The sequence below is a fragment of the Ursus americanus genome, chromosome 11, assembly GCF_024610735.1.
Source record: "Ursus americanus isolate L20-20 chromosome 11, mUrsAme1.1.p, whole genome shotgun sequence".
In the NCBI taxonomy this organism is placed as follows: Eukaryota; Metazoa; Chordata; class Mammalia; order Carnivora; family Ursidae; genus Ursus; species Ursus americanus.
The window spans coordinates 45,093,196-45,109,702 of NC_142137.1; the positions used below are offsets into that span (position 1 = coordinate 45,093,196).

The 16,507-nt window shown below is 36.4% G+C and overlaps 1 protein-coding gene across 2 annotated transcripts in view; it reads right to left on the reverse strand.

Moving 5' to 3' along the window:
- MED23 (mediator complex subunit 23) overlaps nucleotides 1-16,285 on the reverse strand; it is a 46,475-nt gene extending 30,190 nt beyond the window's left edge. The window contains exons 1-12 of one of the 2 annotated variants that reach the window (XM_045805545.2): nucleotides 16,028-16,285; nucleotides 15,645-15,676; nucleotides 15,394-15,481; nucleotides 12,805-12,929; nucleotides 11,709-11,820; nucleotides 10,199-10,297; nucleotides 9,528-9,629; nucleotides 8,787-8,856; nucleotides 7,405-7,517; nucleotides 5,788-5,883; nucleotides 5,228-5,245; nucleotides 1-172 (exon numbers count right to left, since the gene is read on the reverse strand). The exon at nucleotides 1-172 is cut by the window's left edge and continues 29 nt beyond it. In XM_045805545.2, the coding sequence (XP_045661501.1) occupies nucleotides 1-172; nucleotides 5,228-5,245; nucleotides 5,788-5,883; nucleotides 7,405-7,517; nucleotides 8,787-8,856; nucleotides 9,528-9,629; nucleotides 10,199-10,297; nucleotides 11,709-11,820; nucleotides 12,805-12,929; nucleotides 15,394-15,481; nucleotides 15,645-15,676; nucleotides 16,028-16,075 (1,075 nt within the window). In that variant the 5' untranslated portion in view covers nucleotides 16,076-16,285. The remainder of the gene's footprint in view (nucleotides 173-5,227; nucleotides 5,246-5,787; nucleotides 5,884-7,404; nucleotides 7,518-8,786; nucleotides 8,857-9,527; nucleotides 9,630-10,198; nucleotides 10,298-11,708; nucleotides 11,821-12,804; nucleotides 12,930-15,393; nucleotides 15,482-15,644; nucleotides 15,677-16,027) is intronic. The other variant, XM_045805546.2, reaches the window with a different exon arrangement.
- Nucleotides 16,286-16,507: the final 222 nt, after the last annotated feature.

The window sequence follows — 16,507 nt, forward strand, 5'->3', positions numbered from 1 at the left end:
GAAAACTTGCAAACTGGAAAAGCACAAAGAAAATGAGCTGACTTGAGAGATGCTGCCACAGGAGTTGGCTTGTTCCGCCATCATCAAACTTCTCCTCAGTCTCGGACCGCTCCATGGCATAAACCACCAGATCCACCAACTGGTCCTCCAGCACAGGGCAGCGCTGCTTGTGCTGTAGGGCAGAGATTAGATACAGTATTCCAAAAGCCTCCCGGTTAGTTTTAGAAGTTACCAGTTAATGGGCATTAATTGTAACAAGAGGCTGAGAAGCATGGAATGAAGTTGAACTTAGAAAGTTAAGGTTAGATTTAGTCTATTAAAGCTGCATCATGTTACATTATCATAGACGATGAGTTCCATAAAAAATTATTTTTCAGATCTCATGGAAAACAGACTTATTAACTTTTGACTTTCACTACACACATCGTTTCAATTTGACAAGGGGCACTGCACAGTAGAAAATTCTGTTATTTATCCTTTGAAAAAATGATAATTTAAAAAGCATATGAAATGAGGATAGCAGTATTAATTTCGCATTCTAACTCAAAATATAAAAACCCCAAATCTCCAAGAATCAAATATTGTGATGACAGCAAACAAGGCAGAGAGAATCTATGTATTTTAGAACAACCGCCACAAGTTTATACTAACTTTACACACAGAAGTATATCTAAATAGCTGCCAGATTACTCAGTATCTGTTTTTCAATGTGTGTTATTGATCCTGATACTGAAATGGAAACTTCCTGTACAAAAAAAAACCAACCTCGAAGTTAATCTCTGCTCTTCCTTCTTAGAAGCCAAACATAATGCAGCTTTAATTTTAAATTAGACTATTTTAAATTCTAAAACAAGAAAAAGAATTGAATTTAAACACTAAAAATGAAAATGCAACTTCCCTTTCTAGAGGCAAAAAGATTTATGCTTTTAAAAGTGATTTAAAAAAATATACTTTTACCAAAAGAAATATGTTAAGCCATATTTTAAGCCATTTTCATATTTCTTTTATAAAATATGTTATATGACTTAATGGCCAGGCACTTGGAAGCCTTTCTAGTGAATACAATTACTAATACAGATGCTTTCCCTCTAAACTTTAGACATGATTATTAGTCTTTTGCCATGAAAAAGGGATATGATTTCTTTAAATTTAGGGAAAAAATGCAAAATGGGGACGGATTTGGAAAAAAACAAAACATAATGAGTAGCATCCCCTCTTCTGCATGCTCTTTGCCAGCTCCAAACTTGTAAAGCTCCAATATAGCTGCACTTTCTTGAAGCATGCAAATAGAACAAACATCTATCCAAAACAGTAAGCATCAATGGTTGTTTCAGAGTTCTTCCAAAAACACAATGCCATGATCACAGTTCAACCACATTACAGGTTTACAAATAGCAATATTAACACCACCAGTTGAGACTACAGTACTTTCCCTCCAAATGTAATTATCATTATGAAGCAGAGCAAAGTGCAACAGACAACACTACAAACTATTTCTTAAATCAGCATGCAAAACTACTGTGTACAGGGCTTGAAATTCACTAGTTCTGCCAACCACCAACAACCTAAGAAATGTGTCAGACAACACAAATTTAGAGTGAAATCATTCAAAGTATACAAGAGTCAGAAAAATTTGTGAAAAGAAGTAAAGCCAGGATTTCCAGTAGGAATTTTTCATTAGTGATGGGAATTTGCTTCTAGTTTGGAAACTAACCAATTTGTCATCTATTCCTCCATCCATGATGGTCTTCCGTTAGTCCACTTCAGGAAAAAAGAACAAACTAAATAAAATTGGTTTTTAGCACCTGAGTCATTTTGGAATTTCCCTTTTTAGTATTAGATATTTATTTTAAAAAACTAGATTTTTACCTACATATCTTTAACCATGTTGTAATGGTCATATAGTTAAGGATTTAAAGAGGAAAGCCAAAAATATTAAGATTTTGACAAAGTAAGAACTGGGAAATTTACAGTTAAAGCTGATGATCTTTCAATACATACCACGACTCAAACTTCCTCTAAATTTTCTGTTAAGAATTTATCAGTCTGGAATCTCTACGGCATCCAATGCCCTGTGTCTGAGTGTGGCAGAACATCCATCAGGATTAACTGTTTCCCAGGTGTTTTGGTTAAAGCCAAGGATATTTCTCAAACTGAGTTTTGAGATAGCTTATTTCCTTCGTTTATTTGCCAATTTTATTAATACCAAAAAAAAAAAAAAAGAACTCCACTGAAATATAAAATGGTCCGTGTGAACTACTTTAGAATAAGTTTAGCTTTAGTTTTCATTACTAAAAAGTAAGTACATTACAATTAATATTCTCCACCATGTAGATTATTTTACAAAGTGGAACAAATGAAAATTTGTAAAGCAGTTTAATAATCTGATAATGATTAATTATCAATCACTAGGCTATGGTAATTTGGTAAGCCACTGGGTGCTTTGTCTATGGCTATTTACAATGTGCTTTCTAAAAGCTTTTGTAAATTTAAGTCTTCAAGATATAGGCATATAAATCAAACTAGCTAGTTTACATCATATCTATACGCATATTTAGTTAAAACCTGTTTAAACAATAAGAATCTAAGGTCAATATTTTAACAATTTAATTTCTGCATTATAGCTCAAACTACATTGGAAACTTATTTAATTTTCAGCTTTGGTAAAAGCTGAAAATGAGGTACAAGGCATTAATAGAAACACTAGCATTAACCTCTACTCATGCCCCTGATTCTTTCCCACCATTATTTCAAATGGCAAATGGTAATCCTTTTCAGTCTAAGTAACCACATCCTACATTAAGTGGCCCCTGACAACTTTGATTTAACAGTTCTGGTACTGCTTTTGTTGTAAAATTTTAAAATATTATAGTTAGGTGGGCTTAAGTTAAATTTCAAATCATTATTTCAGTGCTAGAAATCAATTTTAGAGCAATACCTATTCAGGACGAGTTGGGAAAAGAAATCCCTTTGTATGTCATTTATCATATTCTCTGCCAATCAGAATTGGAGCCCTATGCGTTAATACCACTTTCAATGGTGCCTTTCAAAGATAACTGAATGATTAGTCTAGTACTTCATTGTCTCAGGGTAGCCAGAGTTTACACACCACCAAAGAGCTTGAGGAGTGTTATCCGTTTTGTAATGTTCTTATTCAGCAGAAAGAACACAAAGTTGTGTAAACACACAAAACAGGATTCTTCCACTGTGAACACTCCACCTTGCTGGTCACAGAACTGGGCTATTTATGACTTTCTGAATGTGACCGACTTTAGGATAAAATATAGCCCAATTCCTACTGGAAAATGCAATATGGACAGCTATTAAAAGGTTTCAAGCTTTAAGTAAATTATTGCATTGCTAGAGAAAGGACAAGAAAGTATAGTGCAGGATATAGTTCTGTAATGATAAAAGATGTGATAAAATAACTTGTTTATTTTTAATCATATGTTTATACTTTGTATTCTCATTTTCTACTCTACTTTCCAGGTGGTAAAAATAATAATATATCAAGTCAAATCAGCATGTATCTTCCATCTACAAGTCCATTCACTACAGAGTTTTCTACCAAAACAATTACTGATGAATTGTGAACTTTTGACAATGTTTACAGTGGGACCAATACTAATAATGTTCTGTCAGCATTTCCATTATAAACTTTATTTTTTATGGATTTATGTCTTAGTCATAAACTTTTTTTAGGTTGAAACTTGTTATTAAAATAATCAAATCAGAAATACTCTTCTATGAATTGTTTTGTCAATTTCTACTTTGAGAAGAGCTGCATCCCAAGAGAAAAAAGCTAATGATAACTAAGGATATCTGGGGGAAGGTACTCGCAGCTCGAATGACCATCGGTACACTTATCCACCAAACTGTAAGAAAAATTGAGTCAAGTATGACTTAAAGTTCATTGCAAAAATTAGTTTTAAGACATAGCGTGAAGCATTCTTTCAAAGTTGACTGAATACTTACCTCTAACTCAAGTGAAAGTTGATCAGAATTAATGACTTGGTATATAAGATGTTAAATTGACAGGTTATATGAAGTAACTGTCAGGTACTGTAGTGTGAAGCAGTTTCAGTTTCACATGTACATAGGCTTGTCCAAACAAGGAAACTTGGTAAATTTTTCAGAAGAAAAAACTTAAAATAATAAAAGAGATACTGCTACTAGGGTGAGGTTTGGCATGCAAAGTTTCAACACTGAGCAAGTTTTATGGCCAAGCTATATGTCCTTAAAAATAGGGCTTTATAAATGGAAGCACTGGCACAACCTTCACTATAGTATTGCAAACAGTAACGCTATTTTATATAACCTAGACAAGAACGTCTTTTTAAAATCAAAAAGCTGGTCTATTTTAATATGTTGGGCTCAAAAATTTTTAACAAAAATAATTGGAACCACTATTTTGCTTAAAATCTCAAAGGTGAAAAGTCCTGGAACAGACTTGGGACTGTATAAGAGTTTGGTTTATAAAGTTTGGCCACAGTGTTTTTCTCCCACTACAGGTGAGCTTCAATTGCAAGGAGCCCACTCTAGGAGGAGGACACTTCTGGCAAAGACTGACAAAGAAGGGTGTTTGTCAAGCAGGTGTGGGGTCACCTAAGAGTGTGACATTTCTTAGTCAATCCCCATGTTTCCAAAAAAACCTTCCCTGTATAAAGTTACCACTCCAACTTTTAAAATAATGTATCTCTATTAAAGTTTTTCCTCTTTTTTGTTTTGTTTTTAATTTGTTTTTGTTTTAAGGCAAAGCAACGTAAGTATTTTTATAGATGTTATTTATTTATGTTTTAATAATCTGGAAAGATAAAGGCCACCATAAATCTTTCCATCTCTGAAAATTCCACAAGGCGAGCTTTAGCCCTAAAGTATTAAAAAAAAAAAAAAAAAAAGTAAAATGGAGTGGGAAGGAAAAACAACCTATCAAAAAGTGACAGGCATTATTGTGTGCCAGGTGTTGTCTCTTTGTTAAAAAAAAAAGAAAAAAGAAAAAAGAAAAAAAAGAATATAAAAAAACAAACACCAAAAACCAAAACCAAAAACAATCCACCAAAAACAACTCTCAAATCCCAAGAAGAAATGCATTTTAGTGGCCTTGGTCTCAGCATGGTCCTGCCAATTTCAAGCCCCGACCATACATGTATTCTCTAAATGGAATCAGTGGCTACAAAGCGGCCAGCGTATCGTTAGTCACAATACAACAGTAAGGTTGTGAACATACCTGAGCAATGTTCAAGGTCTAGAGCATTGGAGGATGGGCAGGACAAGACAGGACAGAACAAAAATAAAGGAAGAAAAAAAGAAAAGACAAAACAGTGACTATGAGGCCAGCCTCAAGGAACCCAGAGTCAGCACAAACCCTCCCACATGTTAAACCACCAAAAACAAACATATACCAAAAAGGGGGAAAAAAAAATCAGCAGTCAGGCCATGCTGAAGATACCAAGGGTTATAAAAATAGGCACCCAAACAAAAAAATCAAAAATTATGGTTAAGTCATGTGTAGGTTTCTCTGGCAAAAGGTATACTTGAAACTGGCCTTATAGAAAAAAAAGCAATGCAAAATAAACCAACTTTTAAAATATCTCCTTTTTAATTTAAACATTTTTAAAGCAATATATAAATGATAGGAACAATACATTGTTTAATAAACCATATATTAAAAAAAAAATCACCAAATAGTTCTTAACTGTTTTGCTCAGTTAGCTCTAGCAAAGAAAAGAGAAAAGAATAGTGCAGATTCTATGCAGAATTTACTTGGTTTCCAGCATAGTACAGTACCTGCTTATTTAAACCTAGCATATTGCAGACCATATCCCTGGAATAAGGCTGCTCCAATACATATCTCAACAAAGCAGTCTGTGGTTCAAACAGATCCTTTAAAGAAAATAAAAAAAATTATTGCTTCAAGATCAAAGTAAATGTTAATTCAAATTTGAAATTGGGATAAAAAAATCTGCTAAAGGCACTTGTTACCTTCACACAGTAGGCAGTATCTAGTGGAAAAAAATCATAGGGTTTTAGTGCTTACAGTTAATCTGATCCCACCCCTCATTTGATAGGAGATACAACTGAGGTGAAGGGACTTGCCCAAGGTCAAACAGAGGCTCAATTTAGAAAGACTTCAGTTACTGTCACAGGAGAGTCTTAAGCATCACTGTAAGGAAAATTTTCTGCTCAGAAATCTAACCAAAGAGGAATGGAGGTAGTTTCCAATCACTTTCATACAAGTGTAAACAAACAAACACTACTTCCAAATTTGGAGAGGACAAATGACTTGATAGTACAGGGGTTAAGAGTGTAGATTCTGGAATCAGCATGTCTGAGTTCAAATTCTAATTCTACCATTTCATAAACATGGAGCCTTAGTCAAGTTATTACCCTGCTCTGTGTTTCATCATCTGTATAATGGAGATACTAAGACGATAGTTGAGAATAAGGGCTATTGTAAAAAACTTCTTAGAACAGTGGCTAGCATGCAGTAAGTGTATAATGAATTGATCTGTTTTCAATATTACTGCTATCATGATAACTGTAAATGCCATTTAGTTTACTACTTTTTCACATTCCCAAGTTTTGCCGACTAATATGCCAAGAGTCCAGGATTGTGACCTTAGTGTCACTATTTCCCTCTCCTCACTTCTGGACTAGTTTCCTAATCACTCTGTACAGCATTTTTGACATAAAACATTTACATGAAAAATTTTTAGTCCAAAAAAAAAAAAACCTCTAGTCCTCCTCATACTCTGCTCTGTAACCATTTCAACACCCAAGATACTATAATGAATCTATCAAATTTCATTCTAGCTTTAGGTCTGTCTATATCTCATGCTTCATTTTATTGATACTTGTAGATTTTTTTTTTTCTTTTGAGAATATTCTACTCTACTTTGCCTTCTCCAACCCCCTTTAAAAAATCTAACACAGGTAGGGGCACCTGGCTGGGTCAGTTGGAAGAGCATGTGACTCTTGATCTCGGGGTCCTGAGTTCGAGCCCCACGCTGGGCATACAGATTACTTACATAAATTTTTTGAAAACTTTAAAAAAAATAAAAAATAAAAAATCTAACAAAGGAGAGACTCACTCTTTAAATTTTAAGAAAAGTGCAAATTCATTTTTGGTCCTCACTTTGCAAAGGAAGAATAAAAAGGTTTCCATTATAAAGATTTGGTTTTCTTAACAGAAGTGCTTTGTCGGGGCCAACTGCAGCATAAACACCCAATATTACAAACCACAGGGTGTATTTGGATACTAGAATCACATGAGAAACCATAAAACTATTTTCATTAAATATATACTTCTTCAGTCTATGAAGAAACAATTTAGCATAACATATCATATAATCCAGGATGAAGACTGTTAGATGGACCAAAGTTCCATTATATTTATCAACATACCTTATCATATGGCAAAAGGCCTTTCAAAGGAAAACGAAGAGTTGCAGGATCCAATTTCCATGAATTACAAATGGCTCCCGAGTTATTTACAACTGGCAGAAGGCTGCAGCGGCCTGTATGTATTACAAAAAAACGTTTTAAAGTAAACGTGAACACAAATGCCTGGTCCCTCGTTCACACTATGAATATTTAATATCTATTCTGAATCAGGCACTGATTTTTAAAAAGGGGTAATTAGATATAAATTTTGAGAATTTTCTTTGATTATTTTTAGTCCAGACGGTTGGAGACCAATTGTATAGGACTTCCAAACTCAAAAATGTTGGCATTTGTTCAAGTATATAGGATAAAGATCAGCAAACCATAATCCATGGGCCAGATGCAGTCTGCCACCTGTTTCTGTAAAGTCTTGTTGGGACACTGATGCTTTCCTACTATAATGGCAGAGTTGAATAGTTGCAACAGATTGTATAGCTCACAAAGCCTAAAATATTTATGGTCACCATTTATAAAAAAAAGTCTGCAGATCTTTAGTCTAGGGTCAACATGATTAACTTTATGCATGCTGTTCCTAGAGGACTTAGATGTAGCATATGACCATCAACTCATATATCCAACTGCCTAATGAATACTGTCACTTGGATGTCTCCCAGGGACCTCAAGCTTAACAGATCTTAAACTGAACTCATCATCCTTCTCAAACCTGTACCACTTCCAGAATTCATTAAATGATACCAATATCCACTCAGTTACAAAAAAGCTAGAAGTCTGAGAATTATCTGTCTAGTGCCTGCTTGCTTTATTTTTGTATTTCCAATCCAGAATAGCATCCGACTTACAAGAAGTGTTCATAATTTGGTCACTGACTAAATAATGGTCTATATAACCAGACAGTGCTGGGCACTGCACCAACTGCCAAATCACATGCTTGTTTTTAAAAGCAAATCGTGAGAACAAAACAAAACATGAAAAAATGAAAAAATAAATGAAGTACAGAACAAAAGTGTGAATTGGAATGGGCTTAAAGAGCCTGATAGTCTTGTGTACTATGGCCAGAGAGGGACAGTCAGTTGAGACTTCTAGTGGCCTGGAGATTCCATGGTGCTGTACTAGCTCTATTAAAAGTTCCCTCTAGTCACCAGGAAATCATTCTATCTTCTAGAATGATTCTATCTGAAGCTTAGACTCAGTCCAGACAGTTGGTTTTTCCTCCCCATACTCTGCAAAGAACCTAAAAACAAGTAAATGGCTATTATTAAGCTTCTACAAAATTACCAAAATGACAAACCACCAAGACATGTGTAAGATACCATCTGCCAATTCTGTTGAATAGTTCACTAAAAACCAGGTACTATTTAGTACATTTTAAATTATAATCCTACCACAAATGGAGTTTATCCTTGCTGTGGGCCTGAAGGTATCCACAAAGTCTGATACCAGGTTTCCAAGTAACTAAAAACAAAAGAAAAAACATAAGTATAAAAATAAAATCAAGATTGCTTTGACTATAACCATCATTTATGTAAAATGAGATAGTATGTAAAGATTTAACATAATACGTGGCATATAAAAATTACTCAAAAGTCAGTCCTTTTTTACTTCCTTCCAAACAATTACTTCCCAGTTCATCTGTCCCTGAATTAAGCCAAATCATACCACTATGTCCTTCGATATTTCATGAAGCTGGCATATTTTCACACATGATATAGAAACTGTCTTGGTGCACCTGGGTGGCTCTGCTGGTTAAGTGTCCAACTCTTGATTTTGGCTCAGGTCATGATCTCAGTGTTGTGAGATTAAGCCTTGTGTCAGGCTCTGTGCTCAGCAGGGAGTCTGCTTGAGATTCTCTCTCCTCCACTCCCTCTGCCCCCCCCTCCCACTCCAGGCACGTTTTGTCTCTCTCTAATAAAGAAATAAATCTTAAGAAAAAAATAAAGAAAAGAAAAGAAACTGTCTCAACAGGATAGCAGAGAAATAAAAGAAATACATTATAATGATAAAAAAGTACATTTTATCTCAGGACATAAGTGACCATTTTAAAAATAAGCACACAAAAATAAGATTAATGTAACTATTTTTGATTAAAATTTCTACCAAAAAAACTTGGAAAATATCAGATTTACCCAGTGTGGAAGTTTTCCCTCAGGATACAGTTTCCTAATCTCTGTGACTGCAAAGTAAGCTGGTAATAAACAGGCATTTCTTTCCAAGATATATGCTATAACCTAAGAAAAATAAAAAAGCAACGTTACTCCTCTTGGTTAGTTCAACAGATAAACCCTTTAAATGCAACAGTGGTAACAACAAAGATATTAAAAGCAAAGATATTATTTTATGGATTTATTGGGCTCAATCTGTAGCATAAAGAGTTCATTTATATGTGAAGAATCTCTAAAAATGAAGATTAATGAAAAATGAAATGATGTTACTAAGTAATATTGCTTTAAATATTTGTAGACTCTAACAGGAAAGCAATAGACCAAAGTAATAATTCTTGCAACATCAGTTACAAAGCACAAAGATCTTTTAAGTGGTCCATAGGCTAAAGTCTTATAACAGCTAAATACTTTAATGTCTGTATCGTTGTTTTCTTACTTAAGAGCCATGACTTAATTAAAATTTAAAATTTTCTTTTGAAATATAATACAAGTAAAACAGCATCTTTAAAACTAGAAGTGATTTTTGTGAAAGTACCCAAATGGGATAGTCCACAAACTACCATATATTTTAAAGGCACAGAACTATAGACTTTTTTGAGGTTACGATCAATGAATTGCGGACATGTCTAAATTACCTCTCTTGCTGCTAGAAGCTGCTGTACAACAGCTGAGCTCACTGTATTGGGAATTGTCAAGATTTTCTCCAAAATCACTTTTAAGAGATCTCGAACACCCTGATAAAAGAAGAAACCCATAGGTTAAAACTAAGTAGTGCTCCTTGTGCTAGTTAAAACACCTAAAGATTTCAACAATATACTCAGGAAAAAAGTTACCTTCAAGATCATGTTTTCAATTTTTCTGAATCAGAACTAACATTCGAGTCCCTAATTATAGCCCAAAAGAAGAGTCATGTTCCAAAGTAGAATTTTAAAGAACGTCTAACAATATGAATGAACAAAGAAAGTTACTTACAATAAAAATTAATCTTTCCACACTCTGCGAAGCTTTCTGGACCCTCACAACATTACAAGAGTTTCTATTGTTACAATGGTCCAAAAAGCTTAATTTGAGCTTAGGGGCAGAAACAATCTGAATAGAACTTGAAAATACTATGAGACATGGGCCATAATGTTAAACTTTCTGGCAGGAGATTCCTTCTGCTCACTCCCTTTGTCATATTCTAATTTTATTCCCCTTCTCATCCATCACATACCTAATCACTCAAACTTATCCAATAAAGCTATTTTGTTAATTGGTCATCTCCTCTCATCTATTACCAGCTGCATTACTTCAGAGCAGAATCTGATACATGGAGAAGAAATTTCATTCAACATGCATTTATTGAGTATAAACTGTGTGATCAATCTTGTAAAAAAGATAGACAAAACATACACATGAGAGAAATTAGCAACAATTATAAAGCACCATACAAATAAGAAAGTAGAAACTACATGTTAACCTGCTAAGGAAACTAAAGAGAAAGAAAAAAAAAAACTTCTTGGATTTAATTTTGTATTGAATCATGATCCAAATCAATAATAACCAGTTAAGTCATTTCAGATTTGAGAAAATACAGACATAAAGCATAGGGTCAGGCATTGGTAATTCTTTCAAAAAGGACAGCAACAAAGTGATTTGAATGAAGGAGAATGGCTGTGCAGCAAGGGAGATCCTGAGTTGTATTAAGATACACAGTTACAGAGTATATGCTGTTAGTTTGGCTCAAGAGAAGTGCTGAAGGACATGTTTTCAATGGAGGTCAAAGTAGAGGTAAAGCAGGACTTTCTCCCTTTATCAGTTGATGCCTCCATCCCTTCACAGTTCCACATACCCCTGCTCTGTGCTCTTTCATGTGAAAGGGGTCACAACATCATAAGATCTGTGGGATGAAGGGGCCCAGAGTTTGCCTGCTGACTTTCCTATCTATCATAAAAAAATATTAGCCACCTGCATTAAAGAATACTAGGAGGAAAGCAGAAAAGCTGTGGGAAACACTGAACAATTTTAAGTCCCTTTAGGAAATACATCAAAAAATAGATTTTGTAAACGCTTCCACCTCATTTCTCCCCTCAGAAGTTAAGATATACACACTGAAAAGTTAGTCATGTCTCAAAGTGATTACTTTTTATAATTAGTAAAAAATACCTTGTAATCCACTCCCCCAATTATTTTCCGAACCAGTTTAAATGTTAAGGCCCAAAGTTGTGTTCTTTCCCATTCAAGTGTGTCGGAGTTTATCAGGGATTCACAAACCATCCTAGAAAATAAGAATACCCATTCCAGTTACAAGACAGAATTTTGCCAAGTTTTCCAATAGCCAAGGTCTGTGTGCTCTGGATATTATATTGTCACAGTGTTCTTCAGAAAGGTACATTACTATTCAAGAACACTTTTAGAAAATTACATATATAATATATTATGCTGCTTACTTGTGTGAAAGATAGAATACAAAATAGAACTAAATAATATTGTTATATTTTTACTAGAAATTTACCAAAAGCTATTGATTAAGTATTTACCATCTATCAGTTTGTGGTAGATTGTATTTTTCCAAGATGGCTGTGAAAAGATTTTCAATCCCACATGCTCTTCTGATGGGTGACACTGAAACTCCTCCCATGAAGAGGTGGGAGAAGGGCCTACATTCTCTTCCCCTAAATGTGGGCAGGCCTAAGATTATGGCAAAAGGGACACTTACGCCTCAAGGCAAGATAATGCAACTTCTGCCTAGCATTCTTTTGAATGCTTGGGTCTTGGACACCACCATGCTGTGATAAAGTCCAGGTCTCATGGACAGGGGCCTATGTAGGTTCCTGCCCATAGCCACAACTAAAGTGTCAGATGACAGCCAGGCATCAACCACCAAACATATGAATGGGGAAACCTTTGTCATAGCTACAGCCATAGCCACCATCGGACGATAATCCCAAGACCCTGAGGTAAAACTGCCTACTGAGCTCAGTCAACCACCATAACCGTTAAGTGTTAATAAAATGTTAAGTGATCCTAGCCCCTGGAATGAAAGGCAAAGCCTGCCTCATTTTGAGCCTTTAAATATACAATTCTAAGAATACTACACCCTAGAAACTAAAACCTGAGGTTTTATGAGGATTACTTGTTGAGCCTAACTTCCTTCTTCATTCCTTCATCCTTTTATAACAACAACCTCGACCAATTTCCAAACATTAATTAAAAAAAAACCAAAATTCTTTGGATTGCTCATATTCACCATTAAACATACCTGGGTGGAAGGAGACCAGTCTCCACAGCCATTGCTAAGCAGTCATAAAGAAAAGAAATTCTTTTAGGACTATGCTGGCCATGAATAAACTTAACAATCCACTGGATGCATTGTTCATGAGATTCCTGGAAAATTAAAAAATGATTACATTTTAGGTCCAAAGTGACATTTACAACTGACAAATACCTAATACTATACCTGGGAGTATATCAAAACTATGAATGAAATAACTCCATTATAAACATTCACAGATGAAAACAATTTAAAAAAAAATGGAAAAATTCAGATTTAGTGTTTCAGTTTTATTAAGCATAAAATCATGTAATTCTATAAACTCCCACTATTTTTATTACAGGAGACCACTAAAAGGAGTAAGATTTTTATTAACATACTCATGGTCAATAGAAAACTCTAACAAGGATTGTATCAGTGGGGGGAGGAAATCCGCTATGAGTACATCAGTCTCATAAGAATTGTGTGAATCTGGGGCGCCTGGGTGGCACAGCGGCTAAGCGTCTGCCTTCGGCTCAGGGCGTGATCCTGGCGTTATGGGATCGAGCCCCACATCAGGCTCCTCTGCTGGGAGCCTACTTCTTCCTCTCCCACTCCCCCTGCTTGTGTTCCCTCTCTCGCTGGCTGTCTCTATCTCTGTCAAATAAATAAAATCTTTAAAAAAAAAAAAAAAGAATTGTGTGAATCTAATCCCTAAAAGCCCAATTGTGAATCCAATGACATATTAAATATTGTAGACTTGTATAGTTTTAAATCTGATACGAAAGTGTAGTCTCCATATCAGTTTGTCTTCTAGGATACGCTCAGGAAGAACCTACATGTCCTCTCCCTCTGCACTACCATTGTCCCTCATACACACTTCTATTGTTGAATGTATACTGGTGATTCAGAAATATCTATTTTCTTCCTGGCTCCATTAGGATATAAATTTCTTGAAAACAAGGACCATCCTTAATTCATAAAATGTTTAATGGATTAAAAAATTAAAATATGTTGAAAAGATGTTCAACACCAAAGAAATGCAAAATAAACCATGAGATATAATTTCTCCTGTTTTAGATTGGCAAATATCAAAAAAATTCATTAACACCCTACCGAGGGGCCCTGGGGAACAGATACTCTTACACATTGCTAGAGGGGTATAAATTGGTATGACCCTTATGGAAAGCTATTAGGCAATTTCTATAAAAATTATAAATAGACATATCCTCTAACCTAGCAATACTACTTCCAGAAATTTATGCAGTGTCCCGTGCATAAGACTGTTCATTACAGTACTGTTTAAAGTGAAGTTAAGAAATAACCTAAGTGTCAGGTAGTAGGGGACTGGTTAAATAAAGCAAGGTGCAGCCACATAACAGACTGTGCTGCTGTAAGAAAGAAAGGCAGAGAGAACTTTCGATGGATTGATGTAGAATTACTTTCAGAAGTGAACAGGAGGAGGAAAAAAGGTGCTAATAAACAGTGAACACATTATATAAACGTTCTATACAAATGGGATCCTATACGTGTAAAATACTTCCAGAAGGCAACAAACTGGGGATACTGGCTGCTGATATGAAAAAGAGCGGGTGATTAAGCTAAAGGAGATGGAAGGCAGACTATTCACTGGGTTTCCCTTTTGGTACCTTTTGCATTTGGAGCCATATGAAAAGATTACCTATTAGAAGATAATTAAAACAAGATTTTTAAAAAATGAATGTATGCCATTATGTAACCCATGTTTGAGTAGGAAGTCTTACCACCAGTGGCTCAAATGCAAACAGTTCTCATTCTCCTACCAAGAATACACCATGAGAGATAATACACTATTGGAACACCAGTTCTTTAAGGATCATACATTTTGTCTTTTTCATGGATACATTTTCTGGTGACCGTTCTTTGTTACTAAGTTTTACTGCTCCTTTCCTCATTTTTATTAGAATATGTTTCTAGGGACACCTGGATGGCTCAGTTGGTTAAGTGTCTGCCTTTGGCTCAGGGCATGATCTCAAGGTCCTGGGATGGAGCCCCACATTGGGCCCCTTGCTCAGCAGGGAGCCTGCTTCTTCCTCTGCCTGCCTCTCCCCCTACTTGTGCTCTCTCTCTCTCTGACAAATAAAACCTTAAAAAAAAAAAAAAAAAGAATACCTTTGTATCTTCATTATAGTATCCTTATTGTGGCATCTTTGTTTCTTTACTACGGTATCTTTAAACAAAGTATCTTTGTATCAGTGCTTTGCTAGCTCCTTTGTTGAGTAAATAAATGAAATCTCTATCTTTTACAATCCCTACCAGAGCTGTTTTCCCATGCACCAAATAAATCAAAATAGGATGAAAATGGTTTTATATAATGTAACATGAGGGAAGATTTTTAAAGACATCTTACACCATGCTGTCATCAGTTTGACTTCTTACTACGGGTTCTCGACTGCAAGAACGCAAATTGAAACAAGTGGAAACCAGAATATACAAATAACAAATAACTACATTTTTGCTTCTCCCTTTCCAGAAAGACCTCAACAGCAACATCCAAGTAATGTAAAAAAGAAGGCATCAAAAACAATCAGCTGAACGTAGTAAAAATGCAGTGCTCACCTGAGACAGACCACCCCAAAACTGTCTGAAGGCCCCCAGGCAGCTAATTAGTTTTGTTTTTTCATCTTCAGGGGTGTCCATAAACATTCTAAAAAACAAAATTCACATTATTTGCTACTAGTTCTAAAAGGCTAATTCAACATAACCAGCATCTTATGGATCTTAAGATACCTCCAAGACAAACCTAAGTAAAATCTTACAAAGATACACTCACGTAAAACCACAAAATTCTGCCATGCATAGATACTCACCCAGGAAACGCCTCTTCTATAATTTCCGTTTTCTGTAAGAAACAAAAAGCAAGCGATGTAAAAGACAAAAAGAAAACAAAAGAAAAATGAAAAGAAAAAAAAAAGAGGGCCCTCCCTGAGGAAAGTATTAAATGTAATAGAGGACAAGTCACCTTAATCAGCGACCCGCACAAAATATCATTTCCGGCCTGGCCTGTCACCAAGGGTGCTGTGGACTTCAAAGGGGGCTTCGAATTTGACAGCATTCTGAAACTCGCTAAACCCTCGCAGGCACACAAGGTGTCACAACAAAGGAGAGGTGGGGAAAGGTGGCCCGGGCCGGGCTCCCGGGCTCTCCCCCGCCGCCCAGCCAACCGCCCTGGGTCCCCGGCGCCTCCACTCACCACCACATCCTCAAAAATGCTCTGCAGTTGCGTCTCCATCTGTACCATCGCCCCGCCTTCCCTCGACGCCCGGCGCGCGGCCCGGGTGAGGCCCGAGCTCCGGGAATTGACGGGCAGAGGGGCGGAGACGCCCGCAGGAAACCTCAGCTCGCGGGGGATGCTTTCTCTCTCTAGCTCTCGGTCGAGAGGATTCCCCCTCTCCTGCCCAGCAAAACGCCGGCGTCCACACGGAAGCCGGGAAGCGCCGGGTGCGTGCGGATAATGAAACCTGCAGAAACCAGGGACCCAGCCCGTTGGTTCCGGCCGTGGAGAAGGGCGGCCCGCCGAGCCAGACGAGAGCGCCCCCACGTGGAGCCTTGAGCCTACGTCACCCTGAGGGGTCGTCGGCTGTAGGCCGCCACCTCCCGGCCAGAGCGGGAGTTGCTTCCTGCTCCGAGCTAATGCTTTTGCCTCCTGGGAGGGAGAAAAGAGCCTGGAGCC